This window comes from Ictidomys tridecemlineatus, chromosome 10 (genome assembly GCF_052094955.1).
Source record: "Ictidomys tridecemlineatus isolate mIctTri1 chromosome 10, mIctTri1.hap1, whole genome shotgun sequence".
NCBI classification, from domain to species: domain Eukaryota; kingdom Metazoa; phylum Chordata; class Mammalia; order Rodentia; family Sciuridae; genus Ictidomys; species Ictidomys tridecemlineatus.
This window is the reverse complement of record NC_135486.1, coordinates 59,741,464-59,759,658: the sequence shown is the minus strand read 5'-3', so window position 1 is coordinate 59,759,658 and position 18,195 is coordinate 59,741,464. Positions and strand designations below refer to the sequence as shown.

General features: G+C 55.3%; 1 protein-coding gene across 1 annotated transcript in view; it reads right to left on the bottom strand.

The window, feature by feature from the left end:
- The window catches only part of Galnt2 (polypeptide N-acetylgalactosaminyltransferase 2), a 95,432-nt gene that overhangs the window by 51,395 nt on the left and 25,842 nt on the right, over positions 1-18,195 (bottom strand). Inside the window, exon 2 of the mRNA XM_005320383.3 lies at positions 2,422-2,515. Within this exon, the coding sequence (XP_005320440.1) occupies positions 2,422-2,515 (94 nt within the window). The remainder of the gene's footprint in view (positions 1-2,421; positions 2,516-18,195) is intronic.

Genomic DNA, 18,195 nt, shown 5'->3' with positions numbered 1-18,195 from the left:
GAGATTGGACCCATCCTCAACGACTTTCCAGAACAGCACCATTTTCACTGGTGTATTCCACAAAACATTCAATGAAGAAATTCTAGCAATTTGCTACAATGATCTTCAAAAGATGGAAGCAGAAGAGAATATGCCCCAACTCATCCCATGAGGCCAAAATGTCTCTAATACCAAAAGCAGAGGAAGACATTACAAGAAAACTACAGAATAACATCTTTCACAAACATAAGCAAAAATCTTTCATTAAATTCTACTGAATCAAACCCAACAATGTATGGAAACAACTGTGTACCACAGTCTAATGGAATTTACCCTAGTCATGCAAGGTTGGCTGGACAAATGAAATGCATTAATGTAATCCACCATATCAAATAGCTAAAAATACAATCCCATGATCATATCAGCAGATACAAAAAAAAGCATTCGACAAAACCCAACATCATTCATGACAGAAACTCTGGGAAAACTAAGAATGGAGAAGGAACTTCCACAGCTTGATAAAGAACACCTACAGCCAACTCGCAGCTGCCAGCTTTTCCTGGACGGCAAGTGCATGAACGAGGGTGTGTCTGCTCTGACCGCTCCTTTTCAGCATGGTACTGCAGTTCTAGTCAATAAGGCAGGAAAAATACAGGGTGTAAAGACTGAGAAGGAAGAAATAAAACTGTCTTTGCCAACAGATGACATGGTTGTCTATGCAGAAAGTCTGAATCAAAAAACCTCGTGTAAGTGATCACACCAAGATTGTGAGACACTAAGTGAAAAGCCAAAGTTTATCACTTTATATCAGCAATGAGCAAGCAGACGTTGAAATTAAACACACAATGCCATTTATATTAGCACCTCAAGAAATCAAATACTTAGGCTTAAGTCTAATAAAATATGTAAGAAGAAAACTATAAAACTCTGAGGTAAGACAGAACTAAATAAATGCAGAAATACCCCATTCTCACGGATTTAAAGACACAATATTGTTAGATGTCTGTTTTTCCCAGCTTCACCTATAGTTCAATGCAGCCTCAATCAAGATCTCAGCAAGTTATTTTGTGAATATCAACATACAGGTTTAAAAGTTCACATGGAACAGCAAAAAACACAGATCAAAAAGAGGACTAAAGTCACCGTGGCTAAGACAGTGTGGTGCTAGCAAGAGAACAGACAGCACCTGAGCTTTACTGAGCAGGCAGCAGGCAATGCACAGGCAAATGCAGCCAAAGGTCCTGGATGAGGTGCAGAGGGAATCTGGTAGAGAGAGACTCCCCCAAACTGTGCTCTGGGAAAGACCTTCAGAGGGTGAGAAGGTAAGCCACAGACAGGGAGACCAACGGTTAGGGAAAACAGGAGAAAGCATACACAAAGCACTCTTAAAGTGTAGGAAGAAAATGAAAAAAATTTGAAAGTGAGCACAAGACAAGAACACCTTACCAAAGAAGATTCACAGATGATAAATACACATGGAAAGGCGCTCCCCACTGTCCGACATTAGGGAACCACGACTTAGAACAGGGGAGCACCACTGCACACCTGCTAGGAGCCAGATTCCTGAACACTGATGCAAATGCTGCTGAGGCCCTGACACACGGCAACAGCTGTCCTTCCCCAGGCACCATGAAGGACAGTCTGGCAGTTTTTCACAAGACAGGACATGTTCCTCCCACATGTCTGAGCAGCAGGGCTGAAGCGAGCTAAAGCTTATGCTGCACAGAACCAGTCTCAGGACATCTACAGCAGCTTCCTAATAACTGCCACCAGGAGTCCTCAGCCTGCACTGAGCTAGGAGAGGCACGGAGGGACCTCACACACAGCACCAGTGCAAGAAGCCCCTGCAGCCTGTGCAACCCCAGCTGTGACGCCCTGGGAAAGGCAGAACTGGGGAGAGAGCAGCAGAGTTGGGCTCCAGGGAGGAGGAACAGGCAAAGCACAGGGGACTCTCAGGCAGTGAGGCTGGTCTTCAAGATTACAGAGATGGTGGCATGCCACTAGGCGGGTCAAACCCACAGAAGGCCCAATGGCAGGCGGAGGCCAGAGAGAGGTTCACGCAGATCATGGTGGCACAGACGCCCACTCCAGCCCGGCCAGCACACAGGGAAGTGTGTGTGCATGGGGCTCAAGCACACAGGAGCTCTGTACTGCGCCCTGTGTGGGCGCACTAAAAATACTCTAAAAAGCCTACTTTCTAAACTTCCACGAATTGACACACACCATCGCATTTTCTACTTCATTCCACTTTCTCTTTCAGGAAATTTCAGTCACCCCTGGTAAACTTCCAATGAAACCAGCTGCTGTGGCCCTGCTGGGGGCCCTGCCAGTGGCCTGGCTGGAGCAGGAAAGCAGAGCTCTGGGCAGGGTCCAGCTGGCTCAGGAGCTCCACTCCCCACCCCAGTGACAAAGCCCAGCCCTCAGCCTGGCCTGGCACAGTACCTGGAGGGAGGGTCTCCGCGCTCTGTGCTTTCTCCTCGCCATTGATGTGGTGAAGGTCTTTCTTTTTAATGGGGTCGATTTCATTCCAGTCCTCCTAAGGGAACAAAGACACCAAGTGAGCATGCCTCCGGCCGTCCGTTCCCCATGCCATGCCTTGTGACACCCGCAGAACCCAGGTCACAGCGGTCAGCAAGGAGAGCTCTAAGGGCCCTTCTGACAGCCTGCGGATGGCCCAAGGCCAGGGAGGCCCGCACCTGGTCACACCCCACAGGACAACTCTGAGGGTGCATGGGACAGGCAGAGGATCACGGCCACGAGGCGAAGGTGGCTCAGACATCCCAGTAATTTGTGGGCACCTCCCTGAAGGGCCTGGAACCCTTCCAGCAGTCACACGACCCATGTTAACCCTACTGACGCCTGGGAAAGGTCCTAGGGCTGGCCAGGGGACAGCCATGGGGCAGGGGCCTGGGGCTGTCCGGGCATGGCCATAGAGCAGGGGGCTAGGGTTGGCTGGGGCATGGCCATAAAGCAGAGGCCTGACTTTCTGGGGATGGCCATGTAGCATGGGCCTGGAGCTTGCTGGGGACAGCCATGGAGCAGGGGCCTGGGGTTGGCTGAGGCATGGCCACGGACAGAAGCCTAGGCCTGGCTGGGGGATGGCCACGGAGTAGGGGCTTAGGGCATGCTGCAGATGACCATGTAGCAGGGTCTTGTAACTTGCTGGGGATGGCCATGGGGCAGGGGTCTGGGGCTGGCTGGGGATGGCCATGGAGCAGGGGCCTGGGGCTGGCTGGGCCATGGCCATGGGGCAGGGGTCTGGGGCTGGCTGGGAATGGCCATGGGGCAGGAGTCTGGGGCTGGCTGGGCCATGGCCATGGGGCAAGGGTCTGGGGCTGCCTGGGGCATGGCCATGGGGCAGGGGTCTGGGACTGGCTGGGGACAGCCATGTAGCAGGGGCCTGAAGCTGGCCAGGCCATGGAGCAGGAGTCTGGTTCTGGCCAGGGGAGAGCCACGGAGCATGGCCATGGCCATGGAGTAGGGGCCTAGGCTGGCCAGGCCATTACCAGGGAGCAGAGCCCTGGGGCTTGCCAGAGGACAGCCACAGAGCAGGGCCCTGAGGTTGGCTGGGCTATGGTCATGGAGTAGGGACCGGGGGTTTGCTGGGGACAACAATGTAGCAGAAACCTGGGGCTGGCTGGGTTGTAGCTATGGAAGGGCCTGGGCCTATCTAGGGACAACTATGGAGTAGAGCTGAGGTTAAACACCGAGTGTGAAGGCTGAGCAGGACTCAGTTCCAGCAGACTTATCCCACTCATCTGGGCCAACAACATGCTGTCACTGGTCAGCACTGAGTCACGCCAAGGGAGAGCTCCATGACCACATAACTCTTCAACCTGACTTCTGTGCACCAAGGGAGAAGGGTCTCACGCGACCCAGGCAGAAGCCCCTGAGCCCCTGCTGTCCACACAGAGGATGCTGTGTGGCAGGACCCATCCCTGCGGCCCAGCCACTCCTGCCCTGCTTCGGGCACCATGGGCCAGCACAGACTGCTGGCTTTTCATGGTATACAGGGAGATCGGCAAGAAGGGTAATTCCTGGGGTCTGGGCCAGCAGACTCCAACTCCAAGTGCAACTTCCCTGCTGATAACCTGCTTCCTGCTTGAGGGGTGCAGTGACTGAAGGGAAGCTGACTGCAGCCCCCCACCTCAGGTAGCCTATCCTTCCCTGGCTTCCAAAGCTGAGCAAAGCATAAAGTCTCTCACTGCCCAGCCCTGGGAAGGCGGGTGGAGCACACAGGGTGGGGTGTCCCCTCCTGCACACAGCCTTTCAGTCCCCAGGTGCCTAGCAGTTAGGTGGTCTTCCCAGGTGGTAACAAACATGTTAAAATGTGTCTGTGTTACAACTGAAATTTTTTTTCCTTGCTGCAAAGATTCCAGAAAATAATACTAGTGAGATTTGGTTATAAGCTTGAAACTGACTCCTGGCAATGATTTTGCAACAATGTAGGCAAACACACAGGAGCCAACACCCTCAGCAGTGAACACTGGTCCCTGTGGGCTTTGCAACACTCAATCTGCCAGGTGTAGCGCTGCCAGGGTCCTCTACAAACTTGTAATCAAGTGCTCATTTTTATTTTGTGGTTGCTTGTAGCATTTTGTGGCTAATAATGCCCCCCCCCATCAGTCCTTCTCTAACACTGGCTACTGGATCAAACCACCTAACCTTGTATGGAATAAAATCTAAAGTCAACACTGCTCTGTCACTCTAGAATTAAGTCATTATCTGTGGCAATCTCCAAATCAACATTTTTACTTCAACCATCTCTGTTTCCTCAAACAGTAAACATTTTCTTCTTCCCCACGTGGGAGTCTCTCTTCTGACAGACCCAGCGGTAGCACAGTTCTGGTCTTGTAGTGAGAATTTGTGAAACCAGAGAGGTCAGGCAATCTGTCCAGGTTGCACAGCTGGTGATAAGCTGAAGCTAGGCCCCTCTTAAGTCAGAATGGGATGATGCAGTGCTCAAGTGAAGCCAAGTCACAGGATACAGATTCTGAACATGTCACAAAAACCCAAGAATAGCTTGGCACGTTGGCATACATGTGTAATTGCAGTGACTCAGGAGGCTAAAGCAGGAAGCCTGCAAGTTCAAGGATAGCCTCAGCAACTTGACAAAGCCCTAAGCAACTTAGCAAGACCTTGTCTCATAATAAAAATAAAAGGGCTGGGGATGTGGCTCAGTGGTTAAGAGCCACTGGGTATCCTCTGATACAAAAGAAAAAGGAAAAAAAATCTAAGACTACATTTCTAAGGGAGCGTTCCCCAAGGACTGTCTGATCCTGCCTCGCAGTCAGAACCATTCCCATCAGCCCTGTAGGAGGAGGAGGAGTGACCCCACGGGGCTGCTGCACACACACACACACACACACACACACACACACACACACACACACACACACAGACCTATCCAAGAGCACCCTAAGCCTCCTCTTCCGGCATCACTACCACAGCCTCACTTCACAGAAGAGAGCTGAGGCCCTGGGTGTCGCTGAGCTGGAGCCAACGGCCTCTACGTGGGAGCTCCCTCTCCCTCCTGAAGAGCCAGGCTAAGGGGAAGTGACCACTGACTGCCTGTCTAGGGGCATGGTGTGGCCACATCAGCTTCTGCAGGCGGGCCCTTGTGGGAGGCAGAACAGGGCACAGGCGCGGCTGGGTGCACAGGCGCGGCTGGGTGCACAGGCAGAGGCAGGCAGTCGGGTCACAGCTAGGCAGTCTGAGGTTGTGATCCAGAAACGTCACTTTGCCTTCAGGGTGGGAACAAGCCAGAGGGCATGGGGGAGACTCCAGGCAGCCAGGTGGCACATGGTACAGGGAGGAGACCAGCTGGGCCAAGACCAAGGCAGAGGAGCAGGTTGGCTGCTAGGAAGGAGGAGGGCCAGGGACAGGGCCCAGGCTTCAGATTCTACACTGGAGGTGCCCAGGTACAGCCCAAGGCAGCAGGAGGGGCATGAGCAGGGCACAGGAGGCCATTGCTGGGTCAAGCAGAGGCTGCATACATGGTGCAGGAGGAACCTGCTCCAGCCAGGCCTCAGGGCACCACCTGACCCCAAACTAGTACTGGGCTGGCACCCGGGCCTCTGCCCAGCCCTCCCAGTGGGAGGTGAGTGCGGCTTGTACTGGTAACCTTTCACAGTTGGTGCCTCTTCACCCATAGATGGCCTCTATGGCCCAAGGGCCATCTCCTCCTCCTGCATAACTGGCACCACCTGCGGCTGGCAGCTCGGATGCTGCTCAGTGACAAACACAGCTAAACATGCCCGGCCTACCTGCTGTGGCTTCACGGCTTTGCCCTCGTCCCAGCCCTCCCGAGACTCCAGACCACCAGCAGCTGCTGTCTGAACAGGGAATGGACCAAGTGCAGGTGGCTGAGGAGGCTGGAGCCAGGGCCTCAGCAGCACCAGCTGAGCCCCAGCAGGTGGGTGCTCCTCCAACAGAAGGTGTGGCAAGGCCAGAGAAGTAGGACTATGGTGGGTTGAGTGAGGCCAGAAGCTCCTGTCAGTCCCACCCATGATCCCGCCTGGCCTTCCCAAGTCGCAGAATGGCTCCGCCCACAAAAGGAGATGCAGACACAGGAGGCAGAATGAGAAATCCTTTAGAAGAAGTCAGCCTATCCACAGGTGGCAGGTGGACTGGGTCTCCTCCATAGACACACACTTGCCCCCTTGACCCTCACCACAGGCAGCCTGCCTGGCGCGAGGCAGTGTGGCACCCTGAGGTCATACTTGCCCCCACACCTCCCAATGCTGGGTGTGGTCTTCAAAGCAACCTTGTCCCCCGAGAAGAGCGGAGCCCTCCTGGAACTGACTGGCCTTTGGTCCTCAGCGTCTCTAGACCATGGAGACGCAAAGCAGGATCCAAACGAGGACCAGGAAACCTGGGCAAAGCTCCCCTCTGTTCCCAGCCATCCCTCCAGGAAACCTGAGGCACTGGTGGACATGGAGGTCCCACATGGAGGACAGGGTGCATGACTGAAGTTGCTGTTCCACACACTGGGCAATACACCTCATTTCAACAGGACCACGTAACTGGGGACACGGCTCAGGAACAAAGTGTTCCTGGGTTCAATCCTTAGCACCAAACAAAACAAAACCAAGGACTCAAAAGCACAGCGCGTCCACGGCAGCAGGACAGGGTGCACTCTTGGCCTCAGAGTTCCCAGCAGCTCTCTGACAGAAGAGCCTGTTAATCTCCCCAAACAATGGGTGGTGGAGAAACCACTCTGGAGCCACCTGGCGGCAGTCCCATGTGGTGCCCCTGCAGGTCTCAGAGGGATGGGCACCAGCCACCCTTATCAGTTCCACCAGACTGAGCTCACTTAAGTTTGACAAAGGATCCCCACAGCAGAGATCCCAGCTGGAGTCTGAAAGCAAGCAGGGTTGGGAGGCCTGGAGCTCAGACTGTGTCCTCAGATGAAGCTGTTGACTCAAAAGGACACCCAAGTGCCCAGGGCCCGCCTCTGGTAGGAAGCAGCCCAGGTGGGTTCCTTCTCCAACACAGGGGAATGGGCCTCCTGAGGTTCCGGAGGCTCTTCTGCCCGGGCAGGAAGCCTCAGGGAGGGAGCAGGCGCTAAGGATTGAACCCAGGGACACTTTGTCCCTGAGTCATGTCCCTCACCTAGGCGTAGGAAGACCAGAGGTGCTCACACTCTGCCGTCACCACCACAGGAGTACCTCAGAGTCCAAGAGAGGGAGAGATAGCAGCTGCCCATGATGGGAAAGGGGGCTTAGGGCCACCCTCACTGGTCAGACATGAGTACCAGTCCCCTCCCAGCTATGCGGGAGACCCAACAGCTTCCGGACATTTTGCCAAAACTCACAGTGGAAGGCGAGTCTGACACAGACACAGTCACATGACCCAAGTGCACGGCATAAGTTCCCAAGGCTTTTACAAATGTGATGTGCTCTGGAATTTTTGTTTGTTTGTTTGAATACTGATACCAACCTCCAAAATTGGTTTTTGGCTCTGCTTAAAACTGGGTCATGACTCAGAACTTGAAGAACTTCCCCTGGCTTGGCTTTGGCATCTGGCACTTGACCTAGAGAAGCAAAGAGCCTCAGCAGCACCAAACAGGGCTTCTTGTCCCTCCCACAGGCCATGAGGCGAGTATGGGAGAAGCAGGGTCTTCCAGGGGCACCTCGGGGAAAGGTGTGCAGGGCCTTCCTGCTCCTTAAGGAGACAGCACTGCTTCAGACAGGGCCAGAGCCACTTGTGACCCACAACACCTGTCACACGTCCTCTCCAAGGAACATGGGCCAGGCATCACCTCCAACAAAAACAGGCTACACGTCACCACCAAGGAACACAGGCCACTGGGGGCAGGTCCTGGCCACACGCCACACAGCGCATGTTCTGCGCCTTTCCTCTCCTGGAACCCGGCAGCTCTCTGGCAGCAGGGTGCCGGTGTCCGCGAGGACCCTTGTGACGTGTGCTTAGGAGGCTGGCTGAGCGTGGGGAGGCCATGTACACCCTGGCCCAGCCTAGTCATGGAGAGCGCAACAGCCTCCCACGACACCTCCTCAGGAGACAAAAATGCTGTGGACACTAAGGGGACGCTGGAAACATGAGGTCAGCTGACAAAAAGTCCTAGAGGGGGAAGCTGCACGTGCTCTGCCCACAAGGAGGCAGGTCCCCTGCTTGGGAAGCAACCCCTAGCTTTCCACCCACCTCCACACATAAGAAGCACAAAGACCCCTTTTGCCTCCTGGTCAGGAGGAGGAAGAGAAAATGCCATTTCCAGCCCAGACAGAACATAAGCTTGCAGAGTGGCAGAGAAAAACAGCCCCGCGGGAGTACCGAGCCACAGCCCACAGGTCAGCAGCAACCACTAGGCATTGCAGTGGCCTGGACCAGGGAAGATGTGATCTGCCCCAGGGACCTGAGACAGTGCAAGGGTGCTGTCCCAGAATGGGAGGACAAGGTGGGGGTGCTCCAGGTGCAACAGGAGGCAGTGCAGATGGCAGCAGGACAGATGGCCACATGCTCAGGCCCTGTCCACAAGCACATCTTGCCTGGGCCTGGGCCTACACGCACACGGGGACGACAGCACTAGGCCATCTCCCTCGAGACCTAGGAAGATCATCGGCTGTCAAGGACATGCTTGCAGGCCAAAGGTTCAGAACCCACAGCAGGTTCAGAGGCTGCCCTCAGGACCCCCACTTTGGGAATCCCATGGCCCTGGGATGCCACCACCTGCTACAAACCCCAACACCCTCAGGAACCCTCCTCTAGAGGAAATGCCCTGGTGACACCAGCCCCTCCTCCCACTAACCCCACGCCCCCAGCATGTTAGCTGGCTGCTCCCAAGCTCCCCTGCTCCTCAGGACAGTGCCCTAAGCCCCCTGTCTGACTGCTGCCTTCTCCCTGCCCTGCACGGGAATACCACACAGGCTAGTGGCACTCTCTTTGAGGCAAAGCAAGAAAACGACGCCTGGGTTTGCTTTAAAGTATGCCAGCCCCCTCCCAGAAAAGCATGCTGGGCAAAGGACCTGCATAGCACTGGAATGGCAGAACACACTCCCAGGGGCACCTCTGCAGCATGACACACATACACCCCCATGTAGCGAGGACCAGAGTCACCCACTCAGAAGCCGACCATCCTCAGCTTTGGCCACAAGTATACAGGTCGCACTGCATCTGTATACACTGGTGAGAGGAGTTGTGTCCTCCAGTTTTGTTCACAGGGATGAGCCAAGACCCAGCTGTGGTAACTACCATCCCCATGGACCATCAGGACACCTTCTTCTGCTTTCAAAAACAGCCTTTCCTGAACCATAAGTCACAGTTACTCTAGGTACAAGGAAGGAGCCATCAGGTCCAGCTCTCAGAAACCAGCACAAGGCAGCAGTTCCTCCCCAACCTTACTCCAGCAGCCCCAAGGTGGAGAAGTGCTGACCCTGTCCACACTCGCTCCTGTGGCCTGCCCAGTCCTAACCACCCACTGCACCAATGGATGAGCACCCTCCAGACATTGAGGTGCAGCTCTGCCTCTCACAAGGGGCTGTTTAAAGGAGCAGATTCAAGGTTGGCAATGGCGTCACTGAAAGTAAAGTTCAACTCACACACTGGATGAAGAATAGCCCAGGATGAAGAATAGCCTTCTGCAGGCGAGTCCTGAAATAGCAGTGGTGCTGGGCACAGCAGGACATTCCAGCATCACTCTCATGTGTGGCACAAATACTTGGGGTGAGCAGAGCAACAATTGGGGTCTGGGGAGGCCACACCCATCAACAGTGTATGGGGCGGACACTTAGAAGGCTGTGAGGACAATGTGCTGCCCAAGCCCAGAGGAGCCAGTGCTGGAAACCAACACCTTCTCCTCAGCCCACAGCACCTGCCTCTGTAAAGAAACCAGATATGGGACATGGGGACGGGACAGCTGCACACACCATGCCTGCTGCTACTGCAGGTGGCCATCCTGAGCTGCTTCCTGACGCTGCTACACAACCAGTTTCTCCTGTAGTAGCACCCCTTCCTCCATGGAAAATCTTGACCAAGCTTCTCCACAAACCTTTACCATAATTGATTTTAGGACTATCAGCAAAAGAGTCTCTACAAAAGAGCTCAATGTAGGTAAACTTCCTATTTTCCTGTTGCTCTATTACTTGGCCACTAGCCTGGAAGAGATTAGCACTCCATGAGCTAACCACCCCTTGACTAGATTTTCACAAACATTTATCCAGTATAGGTCTCAGAGTGTGTTTGCAAATGAAAAGTGTGATTTAAAAAAAAAAAAAAAAAAAAAAAGATCCTCTGGCCTTGAGCTGGGCTTCACAGAGATGTCTACATTTCTAAGAGAAGTTACCAACTGGGCTCCATGGTAACAGCTGGCAGGGAGATGAAGGGAAGGGAAGAAGCAGCTCTCCCCTTCTCAGATGTTGTCCTTGAAGGGTTAACTTGCCTAGAACAATGAAAGAAAAGCTGCTTTTATGTGAACTTCTGCAGACTGTGAACTTCTGAGCCCCTCCCCTTACATGCTGGGTATAAAGTTCTGAAACTCCCTGAACTCCAGGTTCAGGGGGATTGAATGATTACAGTGAAAGCTTTGCCCTCTGAACCTGGCTATAGCCAAACAAACCTGCTTCCTGTTCTTACTTGGTGTCTTGCTTCATCTGTCCCCTGCAATACTCCAAGTAATAATGCTTATCCAGGGAAACCACAGGTTCTCTGTCCTCATTTTTCAGATGCAGAGACAAAGCCAGAGATAGGAAGGCCCAAGCCTTGCTCGTCACGGATGGGGAGACAGTGCCTGTCCCCCAGCACCCAGAGGCCTCTGCCAGGAAGGGACAAGTAGGCTCTGGTTTCAGACTCAGGGTCCCAAGGCCCTGGAAGCCAAGCCAAGCTAGCAGTGTGCTCTTCACCAGCTACTTGAGATAGGCTGCTGCTCCAAGAGCAGCTGGGGCAAGGAACTAGGGTCTCCTGGGCAGGCCTGAACTCCACTGGAGGGCACTTTCTCCTGGTGCACAGCCACTTGGAAGAGAACGCTGGTGCTAAGATGAACACAAACTACACCATTCGTGGGCAGTCAGGGAAACCTGGCCTTCCCTGTAGGCCCCAGGAGAGGCAGGAGGACAAGCAGCAGCTGACCAGCAAGGACAGGAGGAGGAAGCAAAATGGTGAATAGTGTCTCAGGAAGGAAGTGAAGGCACAGGACCCGCCCCACCTATGGAAAGTGATGGGGCCATAGGCTTTGGCTGTGCAAGCTGCAGCAGCCCTCAGAGAGCCTAGTGGCAAATGTTACAGTCCGTGCACCTCACCATTGTAAGAAAGAAAGGAGCACAGCGAGGGTGCGCATACCCTGGAGTCACCACCAGCAATCTCGCGTGCTCCAGGTCTCTGTGGGCTGCTCCAACACATGCATTCACCATGGCTGTGAGATGTTCTCAACACTAGCACCAATCCAGAGCTGGAAGGATGCAGCTCTTCAGAGCCACCAGGAAGGGCCAGGAAAACAGAGTCTGCTTTCAACAGCATCGCTGGGTGATGAGCAAGGGACCTTTCACACACGCTTACCCCTAGTGACTGGCATGGAGAGGCACCCACATTGGAATTGCTTTCCTGCTGAACTTCAAGCACTCACTGACACTGGGCAGACAGGTCCCTCCCTGTCCTCAGGCAGGAGAGCAGCAGGACACAGGAGACAGAATGCCCGGCACACCTGCAGAAGCATGCCACTCAGCAGATCCAGGCAGAGGAGCGGGGCTTCTCCCAGGCACACTCATGCACTTCCAGACCTGGTGCTGAATTTCCAGAGCAACAGGTGGCAGCTTCACACAGGCGGTCACAGCCACTGGGTCCCATCCCCTCTGGAGGGCAGTCATGGCCATCAGGACACTCTGTTCAGAGGCAGGGGGTGGTGCACACAGGAGTACAGCCAGGCAGGACAAGTCCCTGGCCAGACCTCCCAGCCACATTACTGTTCGTTTACACACACACCCCAGCAGAGACCATCCAACTAGGAAGCACAGTTGGCAGGATGACCTATCTCCTGAGCACCAGCCGCCCCTTCACACTGCCCCTGCCTGCTGCAGACCAGAGGCCAGCCCCGCTCCTTGGGGACAGAGATGAGCTGGCAGTTAGGAAGCTCGCCCCTGGGCAAGGAAAGGGAGACTGGGGAGCAGAGAAGCTGCAGGCAGCATGACCAGCAGAAGATTCTTGTCTGGCTGTGTGGACATGGCAGCTGGGCACCAACTCTGGCCTGGGTGGCTGCCCGGTGCCTAAATTCAGGTGGACCACTTCATCTTCTGGGCACTGCAGCACTCTGCAGCTCTGTGGACCTGGGAGGCCACAGCCATCACCAACCTCATGCCAGCAGGCATTTCCACAGCAACCCAACAAGCACATCTCCAGAAGGCCGTGGTTGTCAGGTCACAAGGCAGAGGCAAGAAGATGGAGACTGGCCTCCCTTAACAGGCCCTACACTGCCCACCTTCAGGCTCGCTGCCCTGTGTGTAGCCCCTGGAATGCTACGCACAGGAAAAGCCCTGTCTCCCTTGCCCTCTGCACTAGCCACAATCCTGCCACTTCACTGTTGGTGGAAGGCCAATGCCACTTCACTGTTGGTGGCAGTACAAGCAACCGAGAGTCCAGCAGCATAGAACAGAAAGCAAAGGCTGAGCCAGCCTCAGCCATACCAGGCAGCAGCCCACGGTGGGTGAGTGCAGCACCAGTCACAGGACCAGTCCCAGCAGAGGTGCCCAGCACCATGCCATTCCCAAGAAACTGGGAATCTGAGGAGGAGGAAGAGCTGCCAACACACCTGGGCTGTATCCATGGGCCCTCAGGGGCTGGCCTCCACAACCACCCTCTGCCCACACTCAAGAGCACATCACCTGCAGCTGCTGTCACTCAGGCACCAGGCTTGACAAGAGGGGTCCCCACACACTGGATCTGGGCTGTTCAGTTCTGCTTTGCCCCAGTTTGCCACACTTGGGAAAGAAAGGCCTCCACACCTGTGTCCACACCACCAGGCCCAGGGCCAGCATGACTCAAGGCTGTCAACAGGGAGGTCAGGACTCGCAAGTCCAGGCCACGCCACGCAGTCACAGCATGGCCTGAGTGGCAGAGGCTGGTAGTGAACCAGACAGGTGAACACTTCGTCACAAGGGACACACATGGAGGGCAACTACTTCAGCACCTAGATTGAGACCTTCAGCTGGCATTGACCCTAGTTCTCACCCAAACCTGCTCACCTGAATATGTGACTCCAAGACAGGGTCCTCCACCTGCTCCAGAAGTGGGGTGTGGCCAGTGAGTGCTGCAGGTCTCAGGAGACATGCAGCTGGGCTCTGCACCCAGTATCCCCAGCAGGACAAGGCATGCAAGCAGAGTACGGCATACAAAAATGGGGTGTTGCCCTCCTACATGATCACCAAATCAATCCAGCAGATAAAGGGAGAAAGGACTCAGGAGGCATCAGTATGAGATGTTAACTGCTGCCAGATCAAAACTAAGGCTCTAGGGAGCAGCAGCAAGGACTTCCTCCTGGGCTACAGACAATACAGAAGCCAGAGGAGAATCGATTTTTATTAATGAAGGGAAAGGAAAACTGAGCTCTTCTCCCCACTTCCTTCATCTCAGTACATGATCTGATTCACTGCGATGCAGATCCAGCCCAGGCCCAGGCCCAGGCGAGACCCCAGGGGTCTGTCCACATGGGGTCCTGCTGCTCTGTGGGAGGAGCCAGGAGAATCCAAGAGAAGGCAGTGGCTCCCGCACCATCCAGTGATTTGCCGCCCTGGAGGTCACCCTGCCAACAACCCCCAGCTGCATCCTGTGGCAGGCCCTCCGCCAGCCAGGGCTGCTGGCCTGCCCACAGTGAGTGTCTGCCCTCTGGTGGCTCCCTGCCCTGCAGAGCAGATACAGCCTTCCTGAGGCCTGTGACAGAACACAGGGGAGCAAGGCAGGCAAGGCTGAGGCCTGCTGATTCTCACTGAGCGCCATCGGGCTCCCCGAGCAGAGGGTGTGACGCAGGTGGAGGTGCGGCCTGTCTTCTCTTGCTCTGTGAAGCAGGTCAGCGGCTCTTGCCAATGGCCTTGGTCCAGCGAGTGCCACTCACTCTGCTGTGGAGGCCATGATGGTGACTGTGGGTAGTGACTGTGCCCACACACGCCTCAAGGGGCTGCCACACCCTAGTTCCGAAGGCTCCAGAACACAGCTCATTGGCAAGGCAGTGGTGTGACCTCTAAGGTGAAGGCTGTGGGTCTAGGAGGCGGTGGTCACATGCCTGCTGGAGCTCCCATCAGGAGCTGATGGCAGACAATCTTCTGGACCAAGGAATTCTGAAACACCAGGTTCCATGCCTAGGAGCACAAGTCCACAGCTCCAGTGAGGCTCAGCCACACTCCTGTAGCCCCCTGCCTGGGCCAGCCGTCCAGCACTTTCGGGGCACAGGACAGCTGGGCTTACTGAAGGCAAGAGGAAGTGAACACATGACAGTGGGGTGTCTTCTCACTCTGACTGACAGAAGAGGACACCAAGGCTGAGCCTCAGGTCTGCAGCAATACAGCCAAGCCTGCCACAGGCAAGAGCCCCATCTGTCCCGGGGGCAGAAGCATGGACCACAGGGCTTTGAGCCTCCAGCCCCTGGAACAAGCTCCACCTGGAAACCAGGTATGGCAGCTTCCGTGGCTCTGGCCCAAGAACCTGCTCAGCAGGGTCTACACTCCTGCACAAGAAGAGTGGAGACAGAAGAGGGAGCACAGGTCCTGCCTGCGATGGGCCCAGAGCAGTCACAGAGACAGCGCAGCTCAGGAGTCTGCAATATGAAGACACCATGCATCAGAGAACAGAACGTGGGTGTTAGGGACTGTCCTCCACACCCCAGAGCCTGTGCCCCATGGCACACCCACACGAGCATCAGGACCAGACGCCAGTGCCAGTAAGCCAAGGTGCTGGCCCCTGTCAATTGCTCAGAGAGGCGCAGGAACCCTAGTATCAGCGCAGGACAGGCTGCCACTGATTCTCCCTGGAGGTAAAATGACAGCTCATCTTTCAGCTCTGAGCACTTGGGTGCACAGTGACATCCCCTGGCTTTGGAACCGCCCTCAAGAAGACATTCAACATCCTCAGAGAGCTGGCCCATGTGACCCCCACAATAGGGAGGTGGGCAGTCCCAGCTCCCAGGGCTCACACTCCAGTGCAAACAAAGCCAGAGGTGTGTCCAGGAGTCTGGACCAGACCTGGGCCCTCCAGCACTGGACCTGTGGGAAGAGCCCAGTACTGAAGTGCAGGCCACCAGCAGAGATGCTTTCTGTCACAGGGCAGGGAAGACAAGTGAGACGTCCTAAGCACCACAGGGGAGAAGGTCTGGAAAGAGCCAGTCCTCAGCCTCAAGAGGAGCCAGTCCCACCCCGACCGCCATCCCCCCAGCCCAGCACCGGGTTGGCCGCTCAAAGCCTTCAAATAGCCGTTGTGCCTGGACCAGCACAGAAGGGGGACAATGGTGATCTCCACTCCAAATGCCAAACAAATTCAGGAGGATGAAGGGCAAGCCAGCTAAGCCCACAAGGACACATGAACACTCACTACCATCTGACCTCCACGTGGGGAGGGCTCTCCTAGCCATGAGGCGATGGAAAACTCAGGAACTGTGGGTATCTGACCATGTGAGTTCACACTCCCTGCTTAAACAAGTCTGGTGGAAACATCAGCAAAAGTGTCACAACTAGCTGGGTGTGGTGGTGCACACCTGAAACCCCAGTGGCTCGGGAGGCTGAGACAAGAGATCACGGGTTCAAAGCCAGCCTCAGCAAAAGCAAGGAGCTAAGCAACTCAGTGAGACCCTATCTCTAATAAAATACAAAATAGGGTTGGGGATGTGGCTCAGTGGTCAAGTGCCCCTGAGTTCAATCCCTGGTACCCCATCCCTCCAAAAAAGGTGTCACAACTAGCCACATGAACCCAGAACAAGTTGACAGGAAACCCAATTGAGACCAGCACCCACAGGGGACCTGAGGGACTAAGAACAGCACCTGTGGGAGGGGCTGAGGAACACCACTGACACCAGAGCTCTCCGTCGACCCAGTGTCCAGAGCAGGCCAGACAACTCTGACCAACTCTGAGGCATATGTGGTCCCTGCTGGGGCTGAGGGAACTGGCCCAGGTGTGGAAGACTGAGGCTCAGGATGGCCATTCTGAGAGAAAAAAGGGACTTCCAGAGCAAAGAGGCTGGGGACAAAGGGCCAGGAAGAAAGAGGCTTCCACCCATCATGACTTGGGCTCCTCTGACACTTTGGGGCACATACTGGAGAGAAAGGATGACCTCCAGGGTCCTCTAATAAGGCCCTTCTCTAGCTCAGGACCACAAACAAGCCCAGACACCAACACCCACCCCAGACCCCAGTGGGGCCTCAGTTAACAATGCAGACAGCCTGCAAGTGGAACAAACCTCCAGGAGCGCAGTGAAGGCCTGCCTTGACGTGGCCTTGGCAAGACGGCTAAGACAGGACTGCGGGGAGACGGGAGGCAGAACTGGATGGATGACCACACTGCACTGGCCACACATGCAGACCAATGGTAGAGGTCAGAACCTTTGAACTCCAGACTCTCGCAAAGACGCAAGCAATCAGCATATGCTGCTGCCACCCAGTCCTGGGAGTTGCCTACTGTGAAGCTGTCGCCGAGTGGCTGCAGGGGCCTCCACAACAGGCCCCAAGGCACTGGGCTGATCGGCGAGCTCCTGTTTTTGAAAATGGGCAGCAACCAGTCTCAGCCTAAAGCATGGACATTGCAGGTGGCCGTGCTTGGTGACTTCATCCTTGGTTAGAAACGCAGAGGCTCCGAGCAGCACGGCCAGGCAGCAGGGTTCTGGGCACACTGCACACCCTGCAGCTCCCGCCAAAACCAACAGCCATGGGAGGGCGCCATCTCTGCAGAAACGCACACCCTCACAGCCACCTCCCCACAAGTAGCCACCGCACAGTCCACCTCCACCTGAGCCCAAAGGAGTTACCAACGAGGAGACACAGGCCTTTTCACAGCCCACCAAGAGTTCAATGAGCCACAACCCTCACCAAGATGCCAGCCAGCCTTGGCGGATTCCAATGCCAGGGGTATGTGCAGACAGTGGTATGGACTACACACATGTGCAAACACACATACCAAATCCACAGCTCATCCCCAACCACCATGTCCAGATGACAGAATCAGTGTTGCCAGGGCCTTCCAACGCTCTGCAAGGACACCCATAGGTGCCCTTACACGCTCCTGCACACCAACGGGTACCTGGGTTGACCCCACACTGCAGAGGAGAACTGTTAAAAGGCACAGCTAAGAATCAGGAAAAGCACCAGACTTCCTGAAATTCGTCCCTTCATGTGGCAGAGAGACCAGCCAAGAGAGGCAGGCCTCGGACCTGGGGTTCGTCCTTAGCCTCAATCCAAGGAGAAAGCCTTCCTAGGGGAAGGGCGGGCAGCTGGCCCCTCGCCCACTAACACGCCCAGGAGGTGCACCTGCTTTCAGAGTCCACCACTCACTCGGGAGCTAAGGGCAGCCCTGGGATCAGGATAACCGTGTTCCCACCACAGCCCTGCTGCCCTCTGCCCATTGGGTGGCCACCCACAGCTCACTCTCCTTCCACACCACTGTGGGCTGGTGGCACTCCTCCTGGGCCTCACCACAGATGTGGTTCTGGGAGGGCTGGCCAATAGAGATACCCTGGTGGAGAAGTTCCAAGCAAGCCACGTGGTGGTGTGACCCACACCCTGCAGCATGCTCCAG